General features: G+C 36.8%; 2 protein-coding genes across 12 annotated transcripts in view; one reads left to right on the top strand and one right to left on the bottom strand.

The window, feature by feature from the left end:
* The window catches only part of LOC127442073 (neogenin-like), a 213,355-nt gene extending 204,039 nt beyond the window's left edge, over positions 1-9,316 (top strand). For 4 of the 11 annotated variants that reach the window (XM_051700145.1, XM_051699843.1, XM_051700079.1 and 1 more), the window contains 7 exons: positions 685-823; positions 947-1,182; positions 2,058-2,150; positions 3,140-3,292; positions 5,682-5,930; positions 7,091-7,227; positions 9,173-9,316. In XM_051700145.1, coding sequence (XP_051556105.1) covers positions 685-823; positions 947-1,182; positions 2,058-2,150; positions 3,140-3,292; positions 5,682-5,930; positions 7,091-7,227; positions 9,173-9,256 — 1,091 coding nt within the window. In that variant the 3' untranslated portion in view covers positions 9,257-9,316. Of the gene's footprint in view, positions 1-684; positions 824-946; positions 1,183-2,057; positions 2,151-3,139; positions 3,293-5,681; positions 5,931-7,090; positions 7,228-9,078 lie in introns of all 11 variants that reach the window. The other 7 variants (XM_051699927.1, XM_051700305.1, XM_051700475.1 and 4 more) reach the window with 5 other exon arrangements.
* A 5,025-nt stretch (positions 9,317-14,341) lies between these two features.
* On the bottom strand, positions 14,342-22,731 carry LOC127440186 (40S ribosomal protein S17-like). The gene is made up of 5 exons (XM_051696649.1): positions 22,702-22,731; positions 17,562-17,686; positions 15,116-15,221; positions 14,584-14,649; positions 14,342-14,422 (listed from the first exon to the last, which is right to left on the bottom strand). Exons 1-5 carry the CDS (start codon positions 22,729-22,731, stop codon positions 14,345-14,347), a joined length of 405 nt encoding a protein of 134 aa, XP_051552609.1. The 3' UTR covers positions 14,342-14,344.
* Between the last annotated feature and the right edge of the window lie 743 nt (positions 22,732-23,474).

Genomic DNA, 23,474 nt, shown 5'->3' with positions numbered 1-23,474 from the left:
AACCACCTAAAAATGTTAACCAATGCCCTAGCAACAACCTAGTAACACCTTAGCAACAGCATGGCAATACCTTAGCAATCACCTAGCAATATCATACCAACACCCTAGCAACACCTTAACACAGCCTAGCAATACTCTAGCAACCACATAGCAAAATCTTACCAATGCCACAGCAACGACTTAATTGCCCTAGCAACCACGCAAAACTTAATAGCAATTCACTAGCAACCACCTACCAAAACTCTAGCAACCAGCCTGTCTACCACTCATAACAACTTAGCAACGCCTTAGAAATAACCACTTTGCAATGCCCTAGCAATCACCCAGAACTCCTAAACAACACTCTAGAACAGCTACATAGGAACACCCTATCAATGCCATAGCAACCACCCAAAACACCCTAGCAATGTCCAAGCAACCATCTATAAATGTTTATGAACACCCAAGCAGCAACCTAGCAACAACCTATCAATACCCTATCAAACATGCAGAACTCACTAGCAATGCCCTAGCAACCACCTAGCAGTACTGTCTGTCTGTCCTACATAACCTTCAAACTTAAAGGCTTTTAAAATCTTTTTAAAGTGTCAGGCAGGAATTTGACAAGCCGACAATCAACTTTTTCTTGACAGTTATCCCTATTCAAGTAATACATTTTTTAACCTTAGATTTTCCATGTTTCAGGGAAATCAGATATGTCCGGCACTGGTGAGAACCACATCCTGGTTATCATCATCATTGTGTCCGTCGGAGCTTTCACCATCATTGTGGTGGTGGTTGGAGCTTTCCTGTGTACACGCCGTACCACCACACAGCAGAAAAAGTAAGTTCCTCATGAGGTCAAGCTCAGGTCTCCTGCTGAGGAACAGTCCTAATCTACAGTCCTGGATTGAGGGTAAGCATTTTTGCCACAACTTTCTCTCTAACTGTTTTATTTTGCCTCTAGGAAACGCGCAGCCTGCAAGTCGGCCAACGGATCCCACAAGTACAAGGGCAACTCTAAAGATCTGAAGCCACCAGATCTCTGGATCCACCACGAGCGCTTGGAGCTCAAACCGATTGATAAATCACCTGAACCCAACCCGGTCATGACCGACACTCCAATCCCTCGAACCTCCCAGGACATCACCCCAGCGGACGGCTCCATGGACCCTATGCTGCAGAGACGCAACTCATACCGTGGTAAGAACTTTGATTTAAAGATTTAAAGAAATCTAAATGGAGCACTAGCCTTATTCCTTACTGAATACTGCACAGTGTATACTGCATACTACCTGCTATTTTAAACAAAGCATTATGCAGTGATAAAGGTTTCAAACAGTTGTGTGCTACATTGTCATATTAACTCACTATTTTTATATCTTCGAAAGAAAATTCAATTTTGTGTAAAAATGATCAAATAATGAGCGAAGTACACTGCATTGTGGGTATTTCACAGTATTTTGTGCTGTGTATTCTGCAGTGTACACATACAGAAAATGTGCATGCTGTGCACAGTATACATACTAGTGTATATACTGCAGAAATATTAAGATATGGTAGTATGCTCTTCCGCTATTCCACACTGTTTTGCCAGGCAGTAATGTAAACTAAAGGTTATTGCATATTTTAAAAAGGAAAAACGACAACATAAATTGCTTGCCAAACCATTTCATGGGGTCATCAAACAGTCTTCACCTGCTGCATCATCCATGACATCATACCAGCCACTGCTTCTCAAAGGATGCTTAAAAGTCACACCTGCTTTTTGTTGTTATTGCTTGTGATTAGCATGTGTCTGGCATACAATGACAAAACTTGCAGACTTGTGTCTTTTGTTTTCGTGGATTGAATGATAATGTCCTTCCATTACAGCTTGTTCCTTCAGCTCTTCTCGTGTGTGTGCTTACAGTGCCCTCTAATGGACAAGCAATAAAATGTCTATGCCATAGTAAAACATCATGATCTTGATAGATGAGAAGTCAGCTGGTAGTTTGCACAGGCTCTTGTTCTTGGAGTCTGTTGGGCGTGTCAGCTTCAGTCTCACACTGATTGGCTGCTCGCTGTCTGATTTGCAGGCCATGAATCAGAGGACAGCATGTCTACACTGGCAGGCCGTCGAGGAATGAGGCCTAAAATGATGATGCCATTTGATGCACAGCCCCCTCAGCGTAAGTGTGTGATCCTGATCCAGGGACAGGAAACCCCTGATTTGGCCCCTTTTTTTTAACTTTGTAGTACAGTATATAGATAATAAACATACCCCATAGAAGGTTCCATGAGGTCATTGTAATATAATACTTGAAACATACACTATGCAAGTACACTTCTAGCTATGCAAGCTCAACTTCATGCATTGTTCCACAACACATTCCGAAATGTGTCAGAACGTAAGGGTTCAGTAGATTAGAGAAAGCTCTGACCGAGTGTTTGACAGACCGGAATGCACAAGATGCATTTTGGGGGTGGAAAGAGTCAGGTCAGTTTGAAATCAAGCAAGAAAACACATTTTGTTTTTAAAAACACAAATAGACCACATCGCTGAAATTCTCATTGGAGAACAGAAGTCTACATTCAAGTGCATTGTAGCAAAAGTTCTCAACTTTTCTTCGCATGACAGAGCGTCACTTTATCGAACTCCTGCATTTTCCTTCTCTGTCCTTGCGACACACCCTAGAACAGCAGTCACCACTGCGAAATGACAATTTAGACCACTTTACATGTCAAATAATACACTTTTGACAGAATCAGCTTCTAAATGAGCAAAAATATTTTGTCCTTTAAACCCTCCGTACGCTGGCATTGTTTATATTCATTGCACGTTCCTTACACTATCCCTTTAAAAAAAAAGAGGGATGAGTAGCAATTATTTTTTATGGTAATCAGCATGCAACAAATGCTTCCGATTGAGGTCAGTTTGTATTGAACGCAGAATATTTACTGTGGGTTGGCCAAACATTTGCGTCTGCATTTGTGTACTTGCTTAGATTGTGTTTCTGGCCTTTGGCTGATTCTTTAGTTTAGCATTGTTGTGTCTACAGTCTGTGTTATACAATGCATGCTTGAGCAGATGTTCTAGATGCACCATGCTCTCACATTCTCATGGCTCTGTGTGTCTATGTGGCGTAAACATGGCCCTGTTATTTGTGTCCATTCACAGCTGTGATTAGTGCCCACCCCATCCATTCCCTCGATAACCATCACCATCATTATCACTTGGGCAGCCTGGCCTCGCCGACACGCAGCTATCTCCGTCACCAGAGCAGCTCACGGCCCTCTCCCATCTCTCATCTAGACCGAGCTGAGTCCACAGGTGAGAGCGCATTAGCGAAAGCCCACATCACGCCTGGAGAAAAACTTGTCAATTGCCTGCATTGAGGCTTGTGCTTCTTGTGGAGCTCAGAGGATATTGTATGATGGTAATTTTTGTCCAAGATGGAGCTACATTTGGTTGGTGACCATAAGGAACTCCAATAAAACTTCCTGAATCTTTTCAGTTCTCTTTTACCTCTCTGTGAGCTCATACTTACAGTATCTCCTGTTCTTGCTTTAGGCATCTGAAAGCTTCTAAACATTCACTTCCAGTATTCCCTGCTCGAAAGTACAACTAAAGCCAGTCTTCTTATGTTAATTGGTTTTACATGGGTTTAGATGGTTGATCAGCTGGATTACTTGCTGGTGGATCAGGTTTTAACCCGGTAGAAAATCTCGGTCAAGCTAGCTAGAGCTGGTAGGTCAAATTTGGCCAGCAAAAAAACAAAAACCGTGTTCCAAAATTCATCTTGACTACCTTGACCCCCTTTACTTTCTTAATATGCGGTTATAGGCCTTAAAGGAATATTCCGGGTTCAATACAAATTAAGCTCAATCGACAGCATTTGTGGCATAATGCTGATTACCGCAAAAAAAAATAAGCACAAATCTGGGTTACAGTGAGGCACTTACAATGGAAGTGAATGGGGGGCCAATCCATATATATTACAATACTCACTGTTTTAAAAGTATAGCCACAAGACGTGAACAATGTGCATTAATGTGATTTTAGTGTGATAAACGACCATAAAAATGGCGATTTAAACAACTTTACTGCTCAAATAAGACACACATTTTAACAAAGGAATTAACGTAAGTGCTTTTATACATTTATTAGCTTCACATTTCTGCCTTTTAACATCTTGTACTCTTCAGGATTTTTGGGCTGCCACCTGAAATTTTTCACCTTCCATCACATTATACTAATATGAAATGTAGGTGGTGCTCTAATGCATTTTAGCCCTCACCCATAGACAACAAGTCTTTTTTTTTTTTTTTTTTTTTTGAAGTGCTGAGAGCTTCCACACTGTTTTGTTGAATATCTTGTCTTCTGAGTTGTCTAAAAGCCCAATCTAGGTGTCATTGGAAAGAAGAGAATCCCATCTTTTTCTATAGATGGGAAACTGTTTTGCTGATGATTTGTTTCTCATACATTTTTCAGAACATTTTGACACAACATTGGATTATTCATCCAGGCAAGCAAGTAATTTCTTTAACTCATTTTAAAGCTAATAGCCCAAGGTAAGATTTGATATAAAGTCTGAGGCTATTTGGGGCTTACAGATCAGTGGTAAGCACAGAAAATAGACGTTTGCATTTTATGTCTTACCGAAATAAAATTTCACTTTGTGATCTCTTTGAAAATAATTCAAACTGTGGTATTATGGCAACAGAATAAGCTGTACAGTCACCTTTCTAAGAATGAGAGCTTTCATTAGATAAATGACTTGTCTTAAGTGCTACGTGAAGTAATTTTATATTCATTTAAAACATTTCTACAACTTAACCTCTAGGTGGGGCCAATTTGCGACACAAATGTTTTCAGGCCTTATTTTGTTATTTTTTGTAACTAAATGCAAAATGGATGGAGTTCACTGAAAAGGGCAGATTCTCAGCTTTCAAATGATACCAAATATGCCTAACTTATGCATACTGTAAGTGTTAAAACGGCTTGCCTTATAGCGCCTCCTCACGGGCCCGCTGGCGGTATGGCAGTAGCGCCATATTTAATTTTTGACTAGAATAAAAAATCATGGCTGTTAATGAGACTTTAATCACACTCTATAACGCTCCTAGATCACATCTTATTTTCACAACTCGCATTTTCTGATTTATTTTTCTGCTGAATTTTTTTTTGGAAAGGATGTTTTCTTAATGTTTCGTCAGCTGAATGATGAACACCAATGTAAACAACAGTACAACCCATTGATAAGACTGGAAGTCTATCCCTCACAGCCTCATTTTCATTCCCATCAAACATTTAATATGGCGCTACTTTGAATAAGGTCTATAGCAAGTAACCGTAGATTTGAGAACGTTACAAAGTGGGTGTTGGTGGTGTTTTAGGAGGAGAGTTATCCTGCACAATCCACTGCAAACTCGCATTCATGTCTGACTCCATTGTGATCTGGAATGCTCATTTTTCACAATCCCATCAATTTCTGTTGAAAAAAAGAAAATCCAACCTGTATCACTGAATATACTGTTTCACTGGGAAATATGTCACATTGAGGTCAAATCGATTGTGAATATAATTTCAAGCTGGTATGATGGTTTTTCCAGCAGGATTTTCCATACTCTCAATCATTAAGGGCGCTCGTATGCAGAATCGTTCCATGCTGTGTTTGGCGAGTGCAGTATATACTGACCCATGTGCTTTGTGATTACAGAGTCAGTGAGGAACACGCCTAGTGCAGACCTGCACCCCCCCTCCTGCCAGCCCTCCTGCGCCACTGACACCTCTGAGACCGACATCAGTTACCACAGCTCAGTCACTGAGGACGAGCCCGTGTTCAGTGCTCCCACCGCACACGTGCGGCCCACACATGCCCTCAAGAGCTTCGCAGTGCCCGCCATCCCAGCTCACCCGCACTACGATTCAGCAGCACTACCCGGTACTCCTCTCCTCACTCAGACAGGTAAAACCATGGGTACCAGGGGTAGAATATTGAGCCTGAGACTCCTAATCGAGTTTGAAAATAAAACCGACTTGAGACTTTACTTAGACACCAAATTATTGACTCGTTATCAACACAATGTACTGTATACAATGAAAAATATTTTGTCTGAATATTGTGACACTGTTAAGATACAAGGGAGCCTCTCATACACTTTCTGTAGCTTTTTTTGTTGTTGTAAAAAATGCTTATCATTTGCTCACTTTTTCTAGGAAATTCCTAGAAATATATTTGAAAAAATTAGACATGTCGATTAAACGCCTTAATTTAGTGCAACTAATTATATTAACACAATTAATCATGTCACTGGACTGTAATATGGAATATTCCTGCTATCAGAGCGGTTTATAGCAGGGGGCAGTAAAAAATATTTTAGAAATGGATGATTTGGATCAGATACTAATAGAAAAGCTGACAGTCAGAGTCCAGCAGACATGCTAACTCCTTCAGTACTGTTTAAAAGCAATATTTTATTTGTTCAACATTATTCACTTCATAACAATGCCATATTTACCATTGTTTTTTATAAAGTTTTGATGACTTTACTGTTGTAAAATGATGAGGAAGAAAGTAAACTTGCCCAAACCTTTGACATATAGTGCACACATTTACACTAGCGTACACATCTCATTGTTGGAGTTGAGGGGCCAAATATAGCACCATCAATTTTGTTAGCATTAGGCCAGGAAAGTTTCTTTCTTACCTAGATTTACCCTATTACAAGCAGGAAATGAGGGGATTAAATGAATGAATGTCTCCTGGTTTAAGTGAAACTGTGTTGTTTGCATAGAGATGATGAGAAGCATTATGTTTATGGAAAATTGAGCTCAAAGGACACGTATACAGTGAGAATAAAATAGGACCTAGAACGGAGCCTTGTGGGACACCACAATTTAGAGTCGCTACAAAGGAAGACAAATTCCCAATACTGCTGGAAGAGTTTCTGTCTTTTAGATAGGAACCAATTTAAGCCAGTACCTTGGATGCCTCTACTCTCCCCATCACTCAGAATTTGGTGGATTGTGCATGTTTACAAAGTATTATTGAATGCCATTTCCCAGTTAATCTAAGTTTCATGGTTAAAAGGGAGATAGACTGGAACTGACTTGTTACCATTATAGGGCCGCACTCGGTTAAGATGGCGTCTATCGGTACATTGGGAAGGACGCGAACACCCATGCCTGTTATAGTGCCAAGTGCACCAGTCGTGTCGGACAGCAGCAGACTGCATGAAGATGCCGGGAGCGTGAGTACTTCTGTTAGTATCCTTATACTTCTGTAAGCCAATAGAGCTCATCTTGAGTATTGCTGAATGCCACATTTGGCTCATTCCTTTTATGCAGTAGCTTTTGAACTCTTAACTTTCAAAAATGAATATGACTGTGTGCAATTTAAGGAAGTATTTCTATAAAGGGGTTTACCGGACTTACTGAAATATGCCTTGGTCAAATTCGGGCACCTACATTTTATTCACTATAACTTAATTAATTACACAGTTGCAAGAAAATTTAAAGGGTTGAAGCTAAAATGTTGGAAATAAAGAGCTAGAATTAGCCATGCCTCAGCGAGGAATCGAAAGTTGACTTACGTAAGGGTGTCAACTTTAAGTTAATATTTTTAAGCATCTTTTGAAATGCTGATATCAAACAATTTCTGTAATTTTATCAAATAGGATTGAATGTTTTAAAGTGAGACGGACTAACTGATAGCACAAAACACCACAGAATTCAATAAATCCGTTGCTAATGCTTGTACTGTTGTTTTCCCAACAAAACTTATATCAAACAATGTCCTTTCCTGGAGGATGATTCATGAAGCTGGGTTTAGTGCATTAAAGAGATTTTACAGAACTGACTGGATGGAAAGTAAAATTGAGGACATCAGAAAAAAATATGCACTGATAACCAATTAAAACAATATTCCCAAGAAGACTTGAGAAAATACAGAAATGCCTGGAATGTTTCTTAATAAATTACATTTAATTTTAGAAGTTAGTGCATAACACCTGAACACTGTATCGACACAAAATCAAGGATGTGTATCGAAGACTAAATAATCATTTAACGATATCATTAATATTGATAAATCAGTATTGGGTTGATCTATTGACATGCTTGTTAGAGTTGGGTATTGATAATGATTTTGATTCACAAGTTCTCAATTTGATTCAACTCTAATTAATCTGGGTATATTTCCATTATAATGCCCATTTTGCATACATTTGAAAGAAATTCTCCATCTTATGCTGTTAATTATACAGGGGACCTTCTCACTTGGTACATTGTTAAATATTAACTTCACAAATTGTATTTTATCATTAGTTTTTCGTAATTTTGATCACATTTTAGCTTTTTAAAAATGTACAAATTCCATGTATTCCATCAATAAGTATGTAATTTTTATTGATGGACTACATGGAATTATATATGTATTTGGTAACATTTTACAATAAGTTTCCATTTGTTAACATTAGTTAACAATGAACAATGCTTATTAAGCATTTATTAATCTTAGTTAATGTTACTTTCAACATATACTCACACATGTTTAAACTCAAAGATTGTATTAGTTAACATTGTTTAATGCACTATGAACTAACAATGAACAATTGTATTTTTATTAACATTAACAAAGATTAATAAATGATGTAACAAATATATTGTTAACTGTTTGCTCATGTTACCTAATGCATTTACTAATGTTAAAATATGGAACCTTATTGTAAAGTGTTACCATATACTCTTACATTGTTGACATGCATAATTTGTACTTATTTTTAAATGAATATTTCTATCCTGTTTTGTCTTGTATCTCTTGAATATATTTACATTTTTTCAATTATACTTCATTTAAATGTAAAATAAGATGTTAATAGATGTTAACTTTTTTCTTCTCTCTCAAATCTTTACCTGCTTTCCCTTTTTAACGGCTGTATTATTGCCCGCTTATTAAAATGTATTATAATGTTACGATTGTATGACATTAATTTCTTGAAACGGCCGAATTTTTCTCATTTGTCCTGCATTATGCACCACACTACCAAACCCCCTCCATCCATTACCAATGCTTGTTGGCTGTGCTGTTTGATTAACCCATTTGCTTTCTGCAGTACCATTGACCCTACCCTCCTAAATCCCCATTTACCCCAAACCCCAGCTGACCCCAACCCCACCCCCCGCAGTAACCTTCTTGCTCTCCCACAGAATTACGAGACAGACGAGTTATCGGAGGAAATGGCCCATCTGGAGGGCTTAATGAAGGACCTAAATGCCATCACGACGGCCTGAGCACAATCTTCACACTAACACTAGCCCTCAGCTGCCACAGGGGGGTGTTCAACATGGAGGTGTTCTCAGTCATTCACTTAACGGAGAGAGACAGAGAGTGAGAGTGAAAAAACATGGACGTTTGGCTTACTTCGCTTACTCTCAGGAAGGACAAACCTATCTTGAGGACAGTGGGCATTCTGAGAAAAGGACAGCCGGTTCCTTCAAACAAATGATTGCCATTTTTCCCCTCAGTGGAAAAGTTCAGTCAACCTCAAACTTTCCTTTGGTTTCAATGGAGTCTGTTTTGAAAAGACACATTTTATTATCCTGTGAAAAAAAAAAAAAAGGAAAAGTACAATATGCTAGTGTATGTGTTGGTGCTCGTAAGGCACAATTTACGGTGTTTCATTTTGTATCTATACATATTTCCCGCCTCCCCCCGTTTCAGTGAGATAAACGTTGGACATTTTTATTTCTGCAAGTCATTTTGTATTAAGAATTTTGATTGACGTCTCCTCTTTTGTATGTCATATAATGTGCCATGTCTTATTATTTAAAAAAAAAAAAAAATTGCTTTATATGCATATACACCTATCAGTTTGTATATATGTTTAAAACGGGCTAACATATTCGCGCCATAGCAATGTTTTGACCCCTTTTGACCACCACAGGAACATTCAGTCAGAAAACGCTGCTTTTTCCTTTTGCATTCTTTAACATCATTTTCCCCTTGTACAAAATAGGGCTGTTTAGACCGAGCGTGTATTTGCATTATAAAAGCTAGATGCAGCGCAATGAATATAACAAAATGCAGGTTTCTCAAGACACGTTTTTAGAATTTAAAAGTTCTTTTAACAGTACACAACGTCTAAAAAATGCAAAACGTTGAAAAAAAAACAAAAAACATGAGATGCAGCACAACGGTCAAGAACGTCCGTCTAGCGCATGTTTACATTTATTATTTTTTTAAAGATTGGACGCAAAGAATAGAACAGAATGCAGATGTCTCGAGACGCGTTTTTAACTTGACACAGCGTCTAAAAAAAAAACGTGTTGCTCCTATGCAGAACATTGGGGGAAAAAAAAACGTGAGATGTGGCAGAACAGTCAAAAATGTCCGGCTAGAGCATGCTTACATAGAAAAACAATTAAAAGAATGTTCTGGTTTCAGTACAAGTTAAGCTCAATCGACAGCATTTGTGGCATAATGTTGATTACCACAAAAATAATTTTGACTCATTTCTCCTTTTCTTTAAAAAAAGCAAAAATCTGGGTTATAGTGAGACACTTACTATAGAAGTGAATGGGGGCCAATCCGTAAACATTAAAATACTTACTGTTTCAGAAGTATAGCCACGAGACGTGAACAATATGCATGTTAACATGGTTTTAGTGTGATTGAATCACTTACTAACCTTTTCTGTATAAAGTAACCAAAAAAATATTTACAACTTTGTTACCATGACGATGTCAACAAACCCTAAAATGACTGTAAAAATAAAAATTTTAACTTTACAGCTCAAATAATACACAAGTTTTAACAGAATAATTAATGTAAGTGCTTTTATAAAATTATAAGCTCCACATTTCTACCTTTAAACCCTCCAAAAATTGGCCCCATTCACTTCCATTGTAAGTGCCTCACTGAGATTTGGGACGGGTCGAAATACATTTTTGTTGTAATCAACATTAAGCCACAAACTCTGTCGATTGAGCTTAACTTGTATTGAAACCAGAAAATTCCTTTAAAAGAATGGATGCAGCACATAGAATGGAACAGAACGCACGTGTCTCAAGACGTGTTTTTAAACAGTTTAAGTTCTTTTAACATGACAATATCTGAGAAACACGGCGCTCATGCGCGAGATGCTAAAAAAGCATCTGGGATGCATTGCAACTGTAATAGCGCATGTTTAAAAACAGCACGGACGGATGCAAAACGCATTTGGTGTGAACAGCCCCTTATGCCTTTTATTTCAAATGGGAGTTCCCTCGCAAATTGCCTTATTAAATTAGTCTGGAATGACAAATAGCTGTAGAGGGAATTCAGTTTTTATTCCAAATGTTTATCACAGAACACTGATATTTATTCTGTAATGCTGAAATATCACCACTCTCTGTTGCTACGATAACATAGACCTCAATCACATATGCTGTCAGCCTTTGGACTTAAAAACGTTTGCTTGGTGCTGAAACTCAAAACTTCAGGTTATCCAGTGTCAAAAAATAACTTTTATTATTAAGGGGCAATATTGGCCCCCAGGAATAGATTTTCGGGAACATTTTCACCTTGTATGAGGGCATATACAACCAATTTTGAAAAAGTTGGGACAGTATGGAAAATGCTAATAATTTCTATTCATCCTGTGCTATACTGAAAGCACAACAACAACACATTATTTGATGTTTTACTTTGTGAATTTATTTATTTAAATCAGATGATTGCAACACGTCCCAAAAGTGGGACAGTTGAGTGTTTACCACTGTTAACATCACCATTTCATCTAATAACACTTAAGCATTTTGCCCTGAGCTGTGGTTAATTTCTGACACTGATATAGACACTGATATTCTGACTGTATAGAACCGGTAAATGAACAAATTTGGTACATTTAAAAGTGTTTTACAAAGTTTCTTTTCCCTTAAAGGATCTTGTTGCATTTAGCTCACTTCTTATGTAATGAGTGAATGAATGACAACATTCACTGTGAGATTATTCCCTCTGTGTTTTCCAGGCAGCACTCCATGCAACAAAGTGCAAATGCAACTGTTTTTTTTTATACAGGATCTTTCATTTTTAATTATAGTTTGTTTACCTTTTTGTTTCATATGAAGTACTTGTACAGAATTTCAACGTGAAAAGCATAAAACTTGACTTTTCCTCCCCTGCTGGATGTGGTTTTGAGCTGTCATTTTACCCAAAGAAAATACAGTATGTGAGAGCAGTCATATTTTTTTATGAATTCAGTCTCATTTATAATTTTCTTAAATGTCATTCTTGACTGAAAGAAATTCTGGGTAACTATAGGACCATGTTGAACAGCTGATACCTATTACGTTGTAGGCAGTCAAACCTTTATTGCACTTTTTAACAATTTCAAGATAAAAAAAACCAACATTTTTACATATCCTGTGTTTTGAATATAAAGCTCTATTTGTGTAGTGTCAGTGTAGTATAGGCAGCTGGTCTTATTTGTTCTTTGGCCTCTGAAATGACATTTGAGCGGCAGGTTTTACTGTGTTGCATAAGCAGAATTCTGTTTTTGCTTATTTCTGTACAAAGATTTTCTTGCTCTGTCTAGAATACTCTGTGGCTTTTTAAAAAATATTCTAAAACTGTTGTCTTTGTCTCTTATTTTACATGCAAATGCTTATTTTTAACGTTGCTTTTCTGTTTGTTTTCCAGGCTTCCCACACAGCATATATGACATATTTGTTCATTACAGGATTCTTTACAAATCATTTTAGAGATTGCATGCGTAAAGAGAAATTTCTAGCAGATGAAATGTATATTCACTATAGATATTTTTATGATTTTTTAAGATTGTAAATTCCATAACTTTCCCAGTTTACAATCATTTCCACATTTTCATGCAATGGACACTTGCTAAAGCTTCTGAGATGTGTTGTACTAGACATATGTTCCATGCCGTTTGCATTTATACAGTAAATTAGATTCCAGGTTTTGGATCTGTTTCTAGACTGGCCTGTTTACAGTTACAGAAGTAGATTATAGAGCACATGGGTAACATGCTTTAACAGGGCTTTAACCTCCTGAGATGCGAGCATGACTGCTGTGTGCATTTTCCATTTCCCTTTTTGATTGAGAACTATTAGCACCAAACAAACATGCAAAAAAACTAAAGCAAATAGTTTTCCTAAAAATGTATATCCACATATGTGGATAGCAGGACTAAGTTGTAAACATTTTTAAATAATACTAAGCTATAGAAAGTCTATTTTTTTTTCATCAAATAGTTTGTGTCCAGGAGTGTTGGTTATTCATGTTTTTGAGACTTTATAGACATTACAGCTGATTTTCTATAAAGCTGAATAATTATTTTAAAAGTAATGGCCAGCATCATCAAATCACTGCCAACCATGTTAAAATACAATTTTGCATTATAAAACTCTGAATCTATGTACTGATTATCATTGTCCCATGTCTGCCAAACATGTTGAATGATCCAAACATCATCCGCAGCCTGAAACCGAACTTTTGGTCAGATTTAAGGAGTGAATGCACTTAGCTGCATAGGAAATTTATAGGATGCACACTTGCTCCCTATTTAGTGAACGACTGAACCTCCAGTGTGCTGTCTGTCTGCACTGGTCTCAGAACAGTTAGAAATGATACAGAGTTTCATCCTAACTCCATATAAAGCCTCTGAGAACACATTTTCCAGCTTTAGCATAAATACATTAATTCTCAATGTGATAATGCACGGTAAACATATAGGAATGCATTAACTGTTAATGAATAGAACCGTATTGTACAGTGATAAAACGATAACAACATTTATATTAAAATGAAGTGAAATGACTCACAAATGTGTTAATGTTTAAAAGTTATTCAAATAACATGTTTTTTTAACTTTTGATGGAATAAGGTCCAATTTTCCACATTTGTGGACATCATGTTTATCAGCTCGCTGATGTGCAAAAATTTAATGGATTTTTTAAAGCCACATATCAAATGAAAAAAGAGACACTACTCTTTTCAACCAAACAGGTTTCAATGAAATAACGTAAAGAGGTTTCTTACCAGAGGCACTTTTGTTGGCGCTGCACCCGTAGGAGCGCTTCATGAAAATCTGCGTCATGCTGTTGTGTCACGTGACACGGTACGACATAAGTTTAACCCTTAAATGTCAGTGTAGAGTCTTGTGAACAGTATTCAGTTGGTTTTAATTCGTTTAAATTATGCGTTGCGTATAGCGAAGCCAAAATACAATGTCCACACATGTGGACACAGGGTCGCACGTCGCAAAGATCAGAGACTTTGTGACGTTGTCTTTACAAGTAAGAGTCATGTCAGTGAAGGGTGAAGACCAAAACTCCAGAAAAGATGAGTCTTTATCATGTCTTGATAAATGACACACACATCTAGACTCCTCTGGGTGTTTTGAAATTCATTCCAACACTTGGCTGTGTGACCTGCAGGTTGGAGAGGCTCCCAAAGTCCTGCAAAGTGAGAAAGACAAGTTAGTATTCGCTTCTCAATACAAGTGTACAGAACTGCCATGCCAAAGTCCTGTGCTGATATTCTACTAACATGTTTGCTAAATTTGGCTTCTAAGATATTAAAGTAAACAAGAACTCAAATTAAGATCAAATCCACTTACGAGAATCTTCAACATCTCCTTTGTGTCTGGGTCTAATTCAATAATCTCCTGATCCAAAGCGGAAACCTGAAATCACAATCAAAATACACGCAAAGGTACATGAGCGTTAGATGACAAGTACAGTACTGTTCATATTTGTGTTGAATGACATCATGACCATTTACACAATATCCATAAATCATATTATCATCATCTGCTACCACAACATCTTAGCTGATGATAAGAATCAACACATTCCCTTTACTCGTAGAGCCCACGCTCAAGGTACCTCACTCAGTGCAAGTCTATGGGGTTTTTTTACATCATAAAATCTCTAAATTTTATCTCTCTAAATACATTTTACTTTTCGAATCAGTTGAACTCTCGCTTTTTGTAATGGTACTCCTCTACTAGCCACATGATTTGAGCTATTATGCTCTGAAGTTTAACACTAAGTGTTGGAGGTTTGTAGAATAGGCCATCAAAAGATGGTTATAGCGTCTATGCAGACCTAGTGATGACTTCATTTGAAATGTCTTGAACTCTCACTGACCTCAGGGGCGTAGTTATCGCGTCTCTCCCTCTCCTCCTCCTGCAGTTTGATGGAGATGCCCCTGACAGGACCCCTCTGAATGCGCTTCATCAGATGAGTCACATACCTGCAGAAAAGCACACAAATTAAGTTTCAAATGCTAACAAGACAGAAACATGACACGTGTTTCAATGTGAAGGCACCAGCCAAAACCTCCCCAATGTGAAAGCACCTGCTTCCCCTTACAAAAACAAAAATTCTGGATGAGATCGGATGGTAACACTATGGTACTTTGACATATACTGTCATAATGAATTGATTATCATATTAATGTAGCATTTCCTGTCGTTCACTATTATTGGCTAAGGATTGCTTAAACATGATTTTTCAGAGATTGTTGAGGCAGCGTTCTATTTGCATGTCAGGCACCAATCTTATAAATGAATATATTTAAAAGGAATTTTCTGGTTTCAATACAAGTTAAGCTCAATCGACAGCACTTGTGCCGTATTTCCACAAAAAATTAGTTTCCAATTTGTTTGACATTAAAAAAGCAAAAATCTGGGTAACAGTGAGGCACTTACAATGGAAGTGAATGGGGGCCAATTTTTGAACATTAAAATACTATATAGCCAGAAAGTATAGCCACAAGCAGGGTTTGGAGGGTTACTTTTGAAATGTATTCCACAACAGATTACAGAACACATGCTGTAAAATGTAATTTGTAACGTATTCCGTTAGATTACTCAAGGTCAGTAACGTATTCTAAATACTTTGGATTACTTCTTCAGCACTGGTAGATTTTTTCACTTGTTTTGACTATAAAAACTCTGTCCAGTACAGTAAGACAAAATACACATGTTAAAAAACCGAAATATCTTATGCAGTGTTGTTTCTAAAACAAGATAAATCTAATGGATCTTTTTACAGGAAAACAATACAAAAATTATTATCAAGAATACGATTTTTGCCCTAATATCAAAGGTCTTACTAGAAAAAACTAATTATGATCCAACATGAATTTTCTTGATAAACAAAATATGATTGTGCTGGTAACATGTGCATGTAAAATGGCTAGAAATAGCATTTTAGCTTAGCGTAAAGCTGACAATTTACACAAGGTTTATTTCTATTTCTTCTGCTCCAAACTTACTTCAAACTTACTTCTCTGTCTGCTCGTATGAATGTAACACATCATAAGAAAGTGTTTCACCGCTGTTCAAATGCACTTTTGATCACATCATTTATATGGATAAATGTTTTTCATCTGAAAGGACTAAATATTAAATGAAACAAATGACAATAAAATGCAAAGTAATCTCTTCAGTAATCAAAATACTTTTTGAATGTAACTGTATTCTAATTACCAATGATTTAAATTGTAACTGTAGTGGAATACAGTTACTTATATTTAGTATTTTAAATACGTAATCCTGTTACATGTATTCTGTTCACAAGACATAAAGGATATACATGTAAACATGATTTAAGTGTGATAAAATCACTTGCTAACCATTTCTGTGTAAAGTTATAGCCAATTTGTTGCCATGACGACACAACACTGTGAACCCTAAAATGTCTGTAAAAACGATGACTTAAGCAACGTAAATAATTTGCAAGTTTTAACAGAATAATTAATATAAGTTTTTATAAAATGATATGCTTCACATTTCTGCCTTTAAACCCTCCAAACATTGGCCACATTCACTTCCATTGTAAGTGATTCACTGTAACCTCGATTTTTGCCTTTTTAAAGGAGGGACGAGTCGAAATAATTTTTTTTATGTTGTATTCAACATTATGCCACAAATGCTGTCGATTGAGCTCCACTTGTATTGAACCCAGGATATTCCTTTAAACAATTATATTTAAAGGTGTACTCAGTCATTTTTTCCTCATTAAAAAGTTTTACTCCTAATTAAATGAATTGTATTTTTGAAACATACACGAGATGAGGACTCTAGTCATATCAGTAACCTTATAAAAGCTGTTTTATTCTACATGGGGCAGGGGCGCCTTCATGGGGGCTGCCATTTTAGAATCACATGACCAGCTGAATACTACTCGCTTAATCTCAGTAACCATCTTGTTATTGTACACTTTTACTCTTGGATTAAATTAATAATGGCTGATTGTGAATAATGAATTTCTACAATGGCATCTGTAACTGAAAACTAGTGATTTTGAATGATGCTGCATCCACACCACTAGGTGTCACTGTAAGTCCAAGATGATATGAACAAAAAGTTACTGACTGCATCTTTAATAGTCTGCAAATGTTTCCAATAAAACCCCAAACAGACAGACTGATGTTTTACACTTCACAAGCATTCACATCATTTAAATGTGTTCCTTTTTAATTCAGTGCAAAACACTCAAAATGTGATCCGAGACAAAGTGAGTAAAAATGATGGAGCAGGTCTCATGTGTCCAAAAGTGTCCATCTCTGGAGAGCTTCTTTACTCACCCCGCTATCTTGATTTGTAGAGGTTTGCTGGGGATAATGGTGATCTCCTCACACACCCTCTTGCTGACGTGGAAGTCATTGCCCAGATGGGTGTAGTACTTCTCTATGATGACCCGAGCAGCTTTCTTCACTCACACCCCTGTCAACAGAGTACACTAGAGTGAATGAGGGTAACATGGGACATTTTTGCACCTTTAAATGCAATTTACTGTGACCAGAGTTTGAGTCTCAGCTTACACTAAAATTCACCCTTCTGCAAAACAAACATAACTTCAGACATAACAGTGGGGGAATACTAGAGTTTCATTATTTGAACAAATAAGTGTTTTTGAATGAATCTTTTCAGTGAACAAATCATTTTCCTTCACTTCCATTGTTTCGGTCTAAACAACATTTTATATTATTATTATTATTGAATTAGATGAATCAATGATTACTCACTCATTACACATCATTTGTTGCAGTAATCTGCAGACATAGTGACTGAACGAATCTCTTTGGTGAACAGATTAAAAAGACTTGAGTCAGTGAAATAAATCAAAATTTCCAACACTTCTAGGGACTTTGAATATCTTCTTATTATAATTAATATTTATTCATTTTTTCCTATTAACATTTTTTATTGATTCCTATAGATGACAAAGAAAAACAAAACAAATATACATTGAATCAACATTTAACTCCCTCTACTACCCCTCCCCAATCACCACCCCACCCCGACCCCTAACGAACATCCCCGTGGTCACACATAAATACACACACAAAAAAATAATAATAATAATCATATACATCTAAAACATATGCGTAATGCCCCATTTCCCATCAAATGAATACCAGATCCTCAGCCTTCTACATGACATCTCCTCGAAAGCTGCCACCCTCCCCATCTCCGTGCACCACTCCCGAAATGAGGGCGTTCCAGCCGACTTCCATCCCCTTAAAACAATCGGTCTGCCTGTCATAACACTGGACAGAACCCAATTTTTTATGTGTTTATCTCCTATTTTGATGACCGCCCCATCGCCTAAAATACAGAGTCTGGGATAAAATGATACCTGAGTGCCCAACACGTCACACACAAAACTCTGAACCTTCAACCAAAATTCTTGGATCTTAACCCACCACCAAAAAACATGGGTTGTGTCTCCATCCTCTGATTGGCATCGCCAGCAGGTGGGTGTCTTTGAGACCAAGTCTATACAATCTAGAGGGGGTCCAATAGAATCTATGCAAAATCTTGAATTGCATCAGATGCACACTTGCATCTCTAGATGCAGACTTGACTTTTTTTTTTTTAATCCTAGCCCACACTCCCTCCTCCAATACTAAGTTTAAATCTTTCTCCCATAATCTCTTCAGAGAAGTACGTCCCCCAGACTCTGAATTAGCAGGGAGTAATACACTGATGCCTCATGAACTTTTCCAAAAGCAGTAATCACCACTTCCAGAGGATCTACCGCTTTAGGGGGGTGTATGCTACTCCCAAAAATAGTACAGCGCAGATGGCGCAGCCATTTTTTATTATTATTATTATTTACATTAAAGTAATACTCTGGGTTCAATACAAGTTAAGCTCATTCAGTAGCATTTGTGGCATAATGTTGATTACCCCAAAAAATTATTTCGACACTTCCCTGCTTTTCTTTAAAAAAAAAAGCAAAAATCGAGGTTACGGTGAAGCACTTACATTGGAAGTGAATGGGACCGATTTTTGGAGGGTTTAAAAGGCAGAAATGTGGAGCTAATAATATATAAAAGCACTTACATTAATTCCTCTGTTAAAACTAATGTGTTATTTGAGCTGTTAAGTTATTAAAATTGTCATTTTTACAGCCGTTTTAGGGTTTGCTGACATTACATCATCAGGACAACCAAGTTGTAAAATTGGCTATAGCTTTACACACTAAAATCATGTTTAAACGCATATTGTTTGTCTTGTGACAATACTTTTAAAACAGTGAGTATTTTAACATTTACGGACTGGCCCCCATTCACTTCCATTGTAAATGCCTCACTGTAACCCATTTTGCTTGTTTTAAGCAAAAGGAGGGAAAAGCCCAAATTTATATGTGGTAATCAATATTATGCCACAAATTCTGTCCATTGAGTATAACTTGTTTTGAACCCGGAATATTCCTTTAAAGGGGCTGTAAGTGATTTTAGCGGTTATAAAACAGTTTTTCTCAAACTGACCGAAGTGTCAATCGGGAGATCGCTAGAGGTGTCAGACTAGACTATTTCACATCATCCTTTAACACCGCACAGCCGAATGTTAAAATACATAGTTAAAACGACTCGTGAATATGTTAACTAAACATTCTGGTGCTTTAGGAAACATGTCAACACTGAGCACAAACAGGATTTCGTTGGATTGACAAGCGCTCCACCCGTTCTAGCGGAAAAGAGTTTAAAGCTGAGCGGAGCGGAAGTTTGTAGTGCTCAACCGGAAATGACATAAAAGTCTCTTAATAAACGCGCCAGTAGTCTGTTTCAGATCTATAAGAAAATAGTGGGACAATTAACCCATGTACATTTAATATTAGTAACGAAATAAGGATGAAACACAATAGAAAGAAGGCTAGAGAGAAGAAAAAAAATCACTTACAAAAGTACTTACATTGACAATAAATGTTGACATCACTGGGACTTTTATGTAGCATAGCAGACGTAATCTGCCACAAAAAGCGGAATATAACATAACATATTTGTTCATACAAAAACTCCAAGTGAAATAAATAAATTGACGATATATTTGACAATTTGGATACAAACAACAGTCTTTTTGGTTGTGTACTTCGTGTGTACCTTGAAATGTCTTGCATGTATTTTATCGTGAATTTGATTCACCAGACTTGCTTGAAAAATCTACCAAATGTGATTTGTTTAATTTTGGGGCCATATGGAAACGGTTTTCAGACCCATTTTACAGAGATTAATTCTAGGACAAAATTTCCCACTTTCCAAGTAGTTCCTTTAAATCAATAAAATAAACAAAAATAAACTTTACTTACGAGTGTATTTATTTGATGTACACATTTTTTGTCTAGAATGTACAAGTAAAAATAAAATAAGCAGATTCATGGTGCAATATTGATCTATACCAGCTAAGTAAATAATAAATAAATATGAAATTCTTATATAAATAAGAATTAATATTTTATGTAAACATGACGGACTGACACACGGACAGAGAGATAGGAAAGACTGTCAGACACAGACAGACAGAAAGATAGGAAAGACTGTCAGACAGATAAACAGATAGATAGGAAAGACTGTCAGACAGACAGATGATAGACAGATAGGAATGACTGTCAGACAGACAGACATGATAGATAGGAAAACTGTCAGACAGACAGATAGATGACAGACAGGAAAGACTGTCAGACAGATATAGATAGATAGGAAACACTTTCAGACTGACAGATATAGATAGATGAGAAACACTTTCAGACTGACAGATATAGATAGATGAGAAACACTTTCAGACAGACAGATTAGATAGATAGACAGACAGATAGGAAAGACTGTCAGACAGATAAACAGATAGATTGGAAAGACTGTTAGACAGACAGACATGATAAATAGGAAAGACTGTCTGTCAGACAGACAGACAGACAGACAGGAAAGAATGTCAGACAGATAAAGATAGGAAACACTTTCAGACAGACAGATATAGATAGATAGGAAAAACTTTCAGACAGACAGATATAGATAGATAGGAAACACCTACAGACAGACAGATTAGATAGAGAGACAGACAAGACATTTTAGGTAACCCATGGTGACAGACTGTCAGACAGATAGAAAGACAGACAGATAGGACATTTTAGGTAACCCATGGTGACAGACAGACAGACAGATACACAGGACATTTTAGGTAACCCATGGTGACAGACAGATAGACAGATCGATCATTTTAGGCCATCAAGCACAAAAGGAATCTAAAGAAGACAAACACAGACTCACTCAGAGGTTAAGAGACATTTTCTTTTATTTTACATAAAAAAGGGGGTGCAAACTTGAGTTTCCCTTTAAGAGTGGAGGGAATAAAAATGTAATTCAAAAGGTTATGTATGGAACTTCAAATGACTCCTCAGGAATATAGGTTATTTTAAATAAGATTAAGATTAAGGCCTTAATCTTTCTGCAACTTAAAAACCAAAATATATATAGAGAGAAGAGAAAAAGAAAAGACGGACCATCACAGTTGAAGCCCTTGACGAAGTTAAATCATTGAAATACATTTAAGTAACATTCATATTTCAACACAATTAAGTCATACTACAATGAAATCTGAAGTAGCTTTGTAAGTATGCCCAGAACAAGAGAGTGAATCTTGCAGTACTGTACAATTTAGTTTTTAATGTTTAAAGTACAGAAATGCAATTTAGTCAATCTTTCTTATTGAAAGAAAAACTAAAAAAGGTGAAAAAGATCATTCAAATATTGCAGTGCTTTCCTATCGAGTCCTGTAATATAACAATCATTCCAAGATCATTTAAAAACAACAGTTTAACCAGAATGACCCGTTCTCACATTAACTGAAATAAGAGACAGGAATGATTACACGTGAGGAAAAAAAAGCTATGACTCTGTAGCAGACACAATGGAAGGGCGATGCAGTATATAGTGGCAAAATAGTATACGGTGGAGATTTACCTGCAGAAGTCAAGCTTACAGAGGGTCAGACTCGAAGCCTTGCAGTAGCGTTTAAAGGCATTATGCAGCCACAGAATATGTGTATCAACTTCATGCCCACAATGTTCTTCAGTGCCCCATTTAGAAGTAGTTTCCTTTGCTTTCGGAATCAAAAGCCATGCACGTATCTGCATTAACATCAAATCCCATTAACTTTGCTTTAAACGAGAATAGCCTCTCTGTATGTAAATTCCCAACATCAGAACTGTGATGCAAAAGCAAAGGCCATTCATTGGAGATGGAATGGGACCCAAAATGCTTCCTAAAAGACTCACTTTCATGGATTTTATAGTTCACATTAAACCTCAAATAGACTTAGAAGGTCATAACTGTATGGATACCATCTTTATTAAAATAAAAGGTACAAAAAAGCTTCAAAAATGTATAGTACAATTTAAAAAAGAAAAAAAAAAAAAAGAAAAAGATGGTTTGAAACAATCACCTTGCAGTTGAAAAGAGAGCCAGTAGTCATGATGATCGTATTTTCTAGCCATTCACCATTAAAAGTACTTAATATACAGCATGTTGGGAGAGTGATTTCAGTGCCTTGTGTAGTGTCTTAAATGGATGAACAACTTTTTACCACCATACAACCAGCAGATGGTGTCTTTGTTCATCATTGTCCACTCCTAATCCCAAACTGCATCTCTCCAAACTATAAATTATGTCCAAGTGTTGTAAATGATGCCAGAATGTACATTTTTTTGGTTGAACTATCCCTTTTCAAACCATCCTCAGACACTGAGCTAAACAATTTCAATGCATTTTTCCACAAAGCAATTCCTTCAAGTGGCTCCGTAACTAGCCAAGGCCTCCCATTTTCACTTTTGAAGAGTCAAAAAGAATTAAGGGGTAAAAATAGGCAAAACTTATCTTGCAAATTCATTCGTCTTAGAGTCAGAAGCACCTGGCAATAGCAAGCAGTGCACATTCAAACAAATACTACATCGTCTTTCAACTCTAGCGAGGCACATAATACATATGAATAAGAGAAGAATGTTAAATAAAAAGCCTTACGGCAGGCATCTCTTGATGCATCTGCGCAAGTGGATTTCCGAGCGTATAATTCAAGTACTTTTCACAGAATAATTTAGAGCCAAAGTGACCTGCATCACAGTGGATAAGCATAAGGTAAATCTATTAAATAAACATCACTGGTGAAAACGGTTGGTGAGCTCCCACCCAACATGCATGTCGTATTCAGACGCAATTCCC

Source organism: Myxocyprinus asiaticus, chromosome 1 (genome assembly GCF_019703515.2).
Source record: "Myxocyprinus asiaticus isolate MX2 ecotype Aquarium Trade chromosome 1, UBuf_Myxa_2, whole genome shotgun sequence".
NCBI lineage: Eukaryota > Metazoa > Chordata > Actinopteri > Cypriniformes > Catostomidae > Myxocyprinus > Myxocyprinus asiaticus.
The sequence above is the reverse complement of the archived record's forward strand: the minus strand, read 5'-3'. Positions and strand labels throughout refer to the sequence as shown.

Coding starts and splice junctions, on each gene's coding strand:
- LOC127440186 (XM_051696649.1), bottom strand. CDS start 22,731: ATGACTACTGGCTCTCTTTTCAACTGCAAG. Junction 17,687..22,701: donor GCTCTCTTTTCAACTGCAAG/GTGATTGTTTCA, acceptor GTGTGAGTGAAG/AAAGCTGCTCGGGTCATCAT. Junction 15,222..17,561: donor CTACAAATCAAGATAGCGGG/GTGAGTAAAGAA, acceptor GCTTTTCTGCAG/GTATGTGACTCATCTGATGA.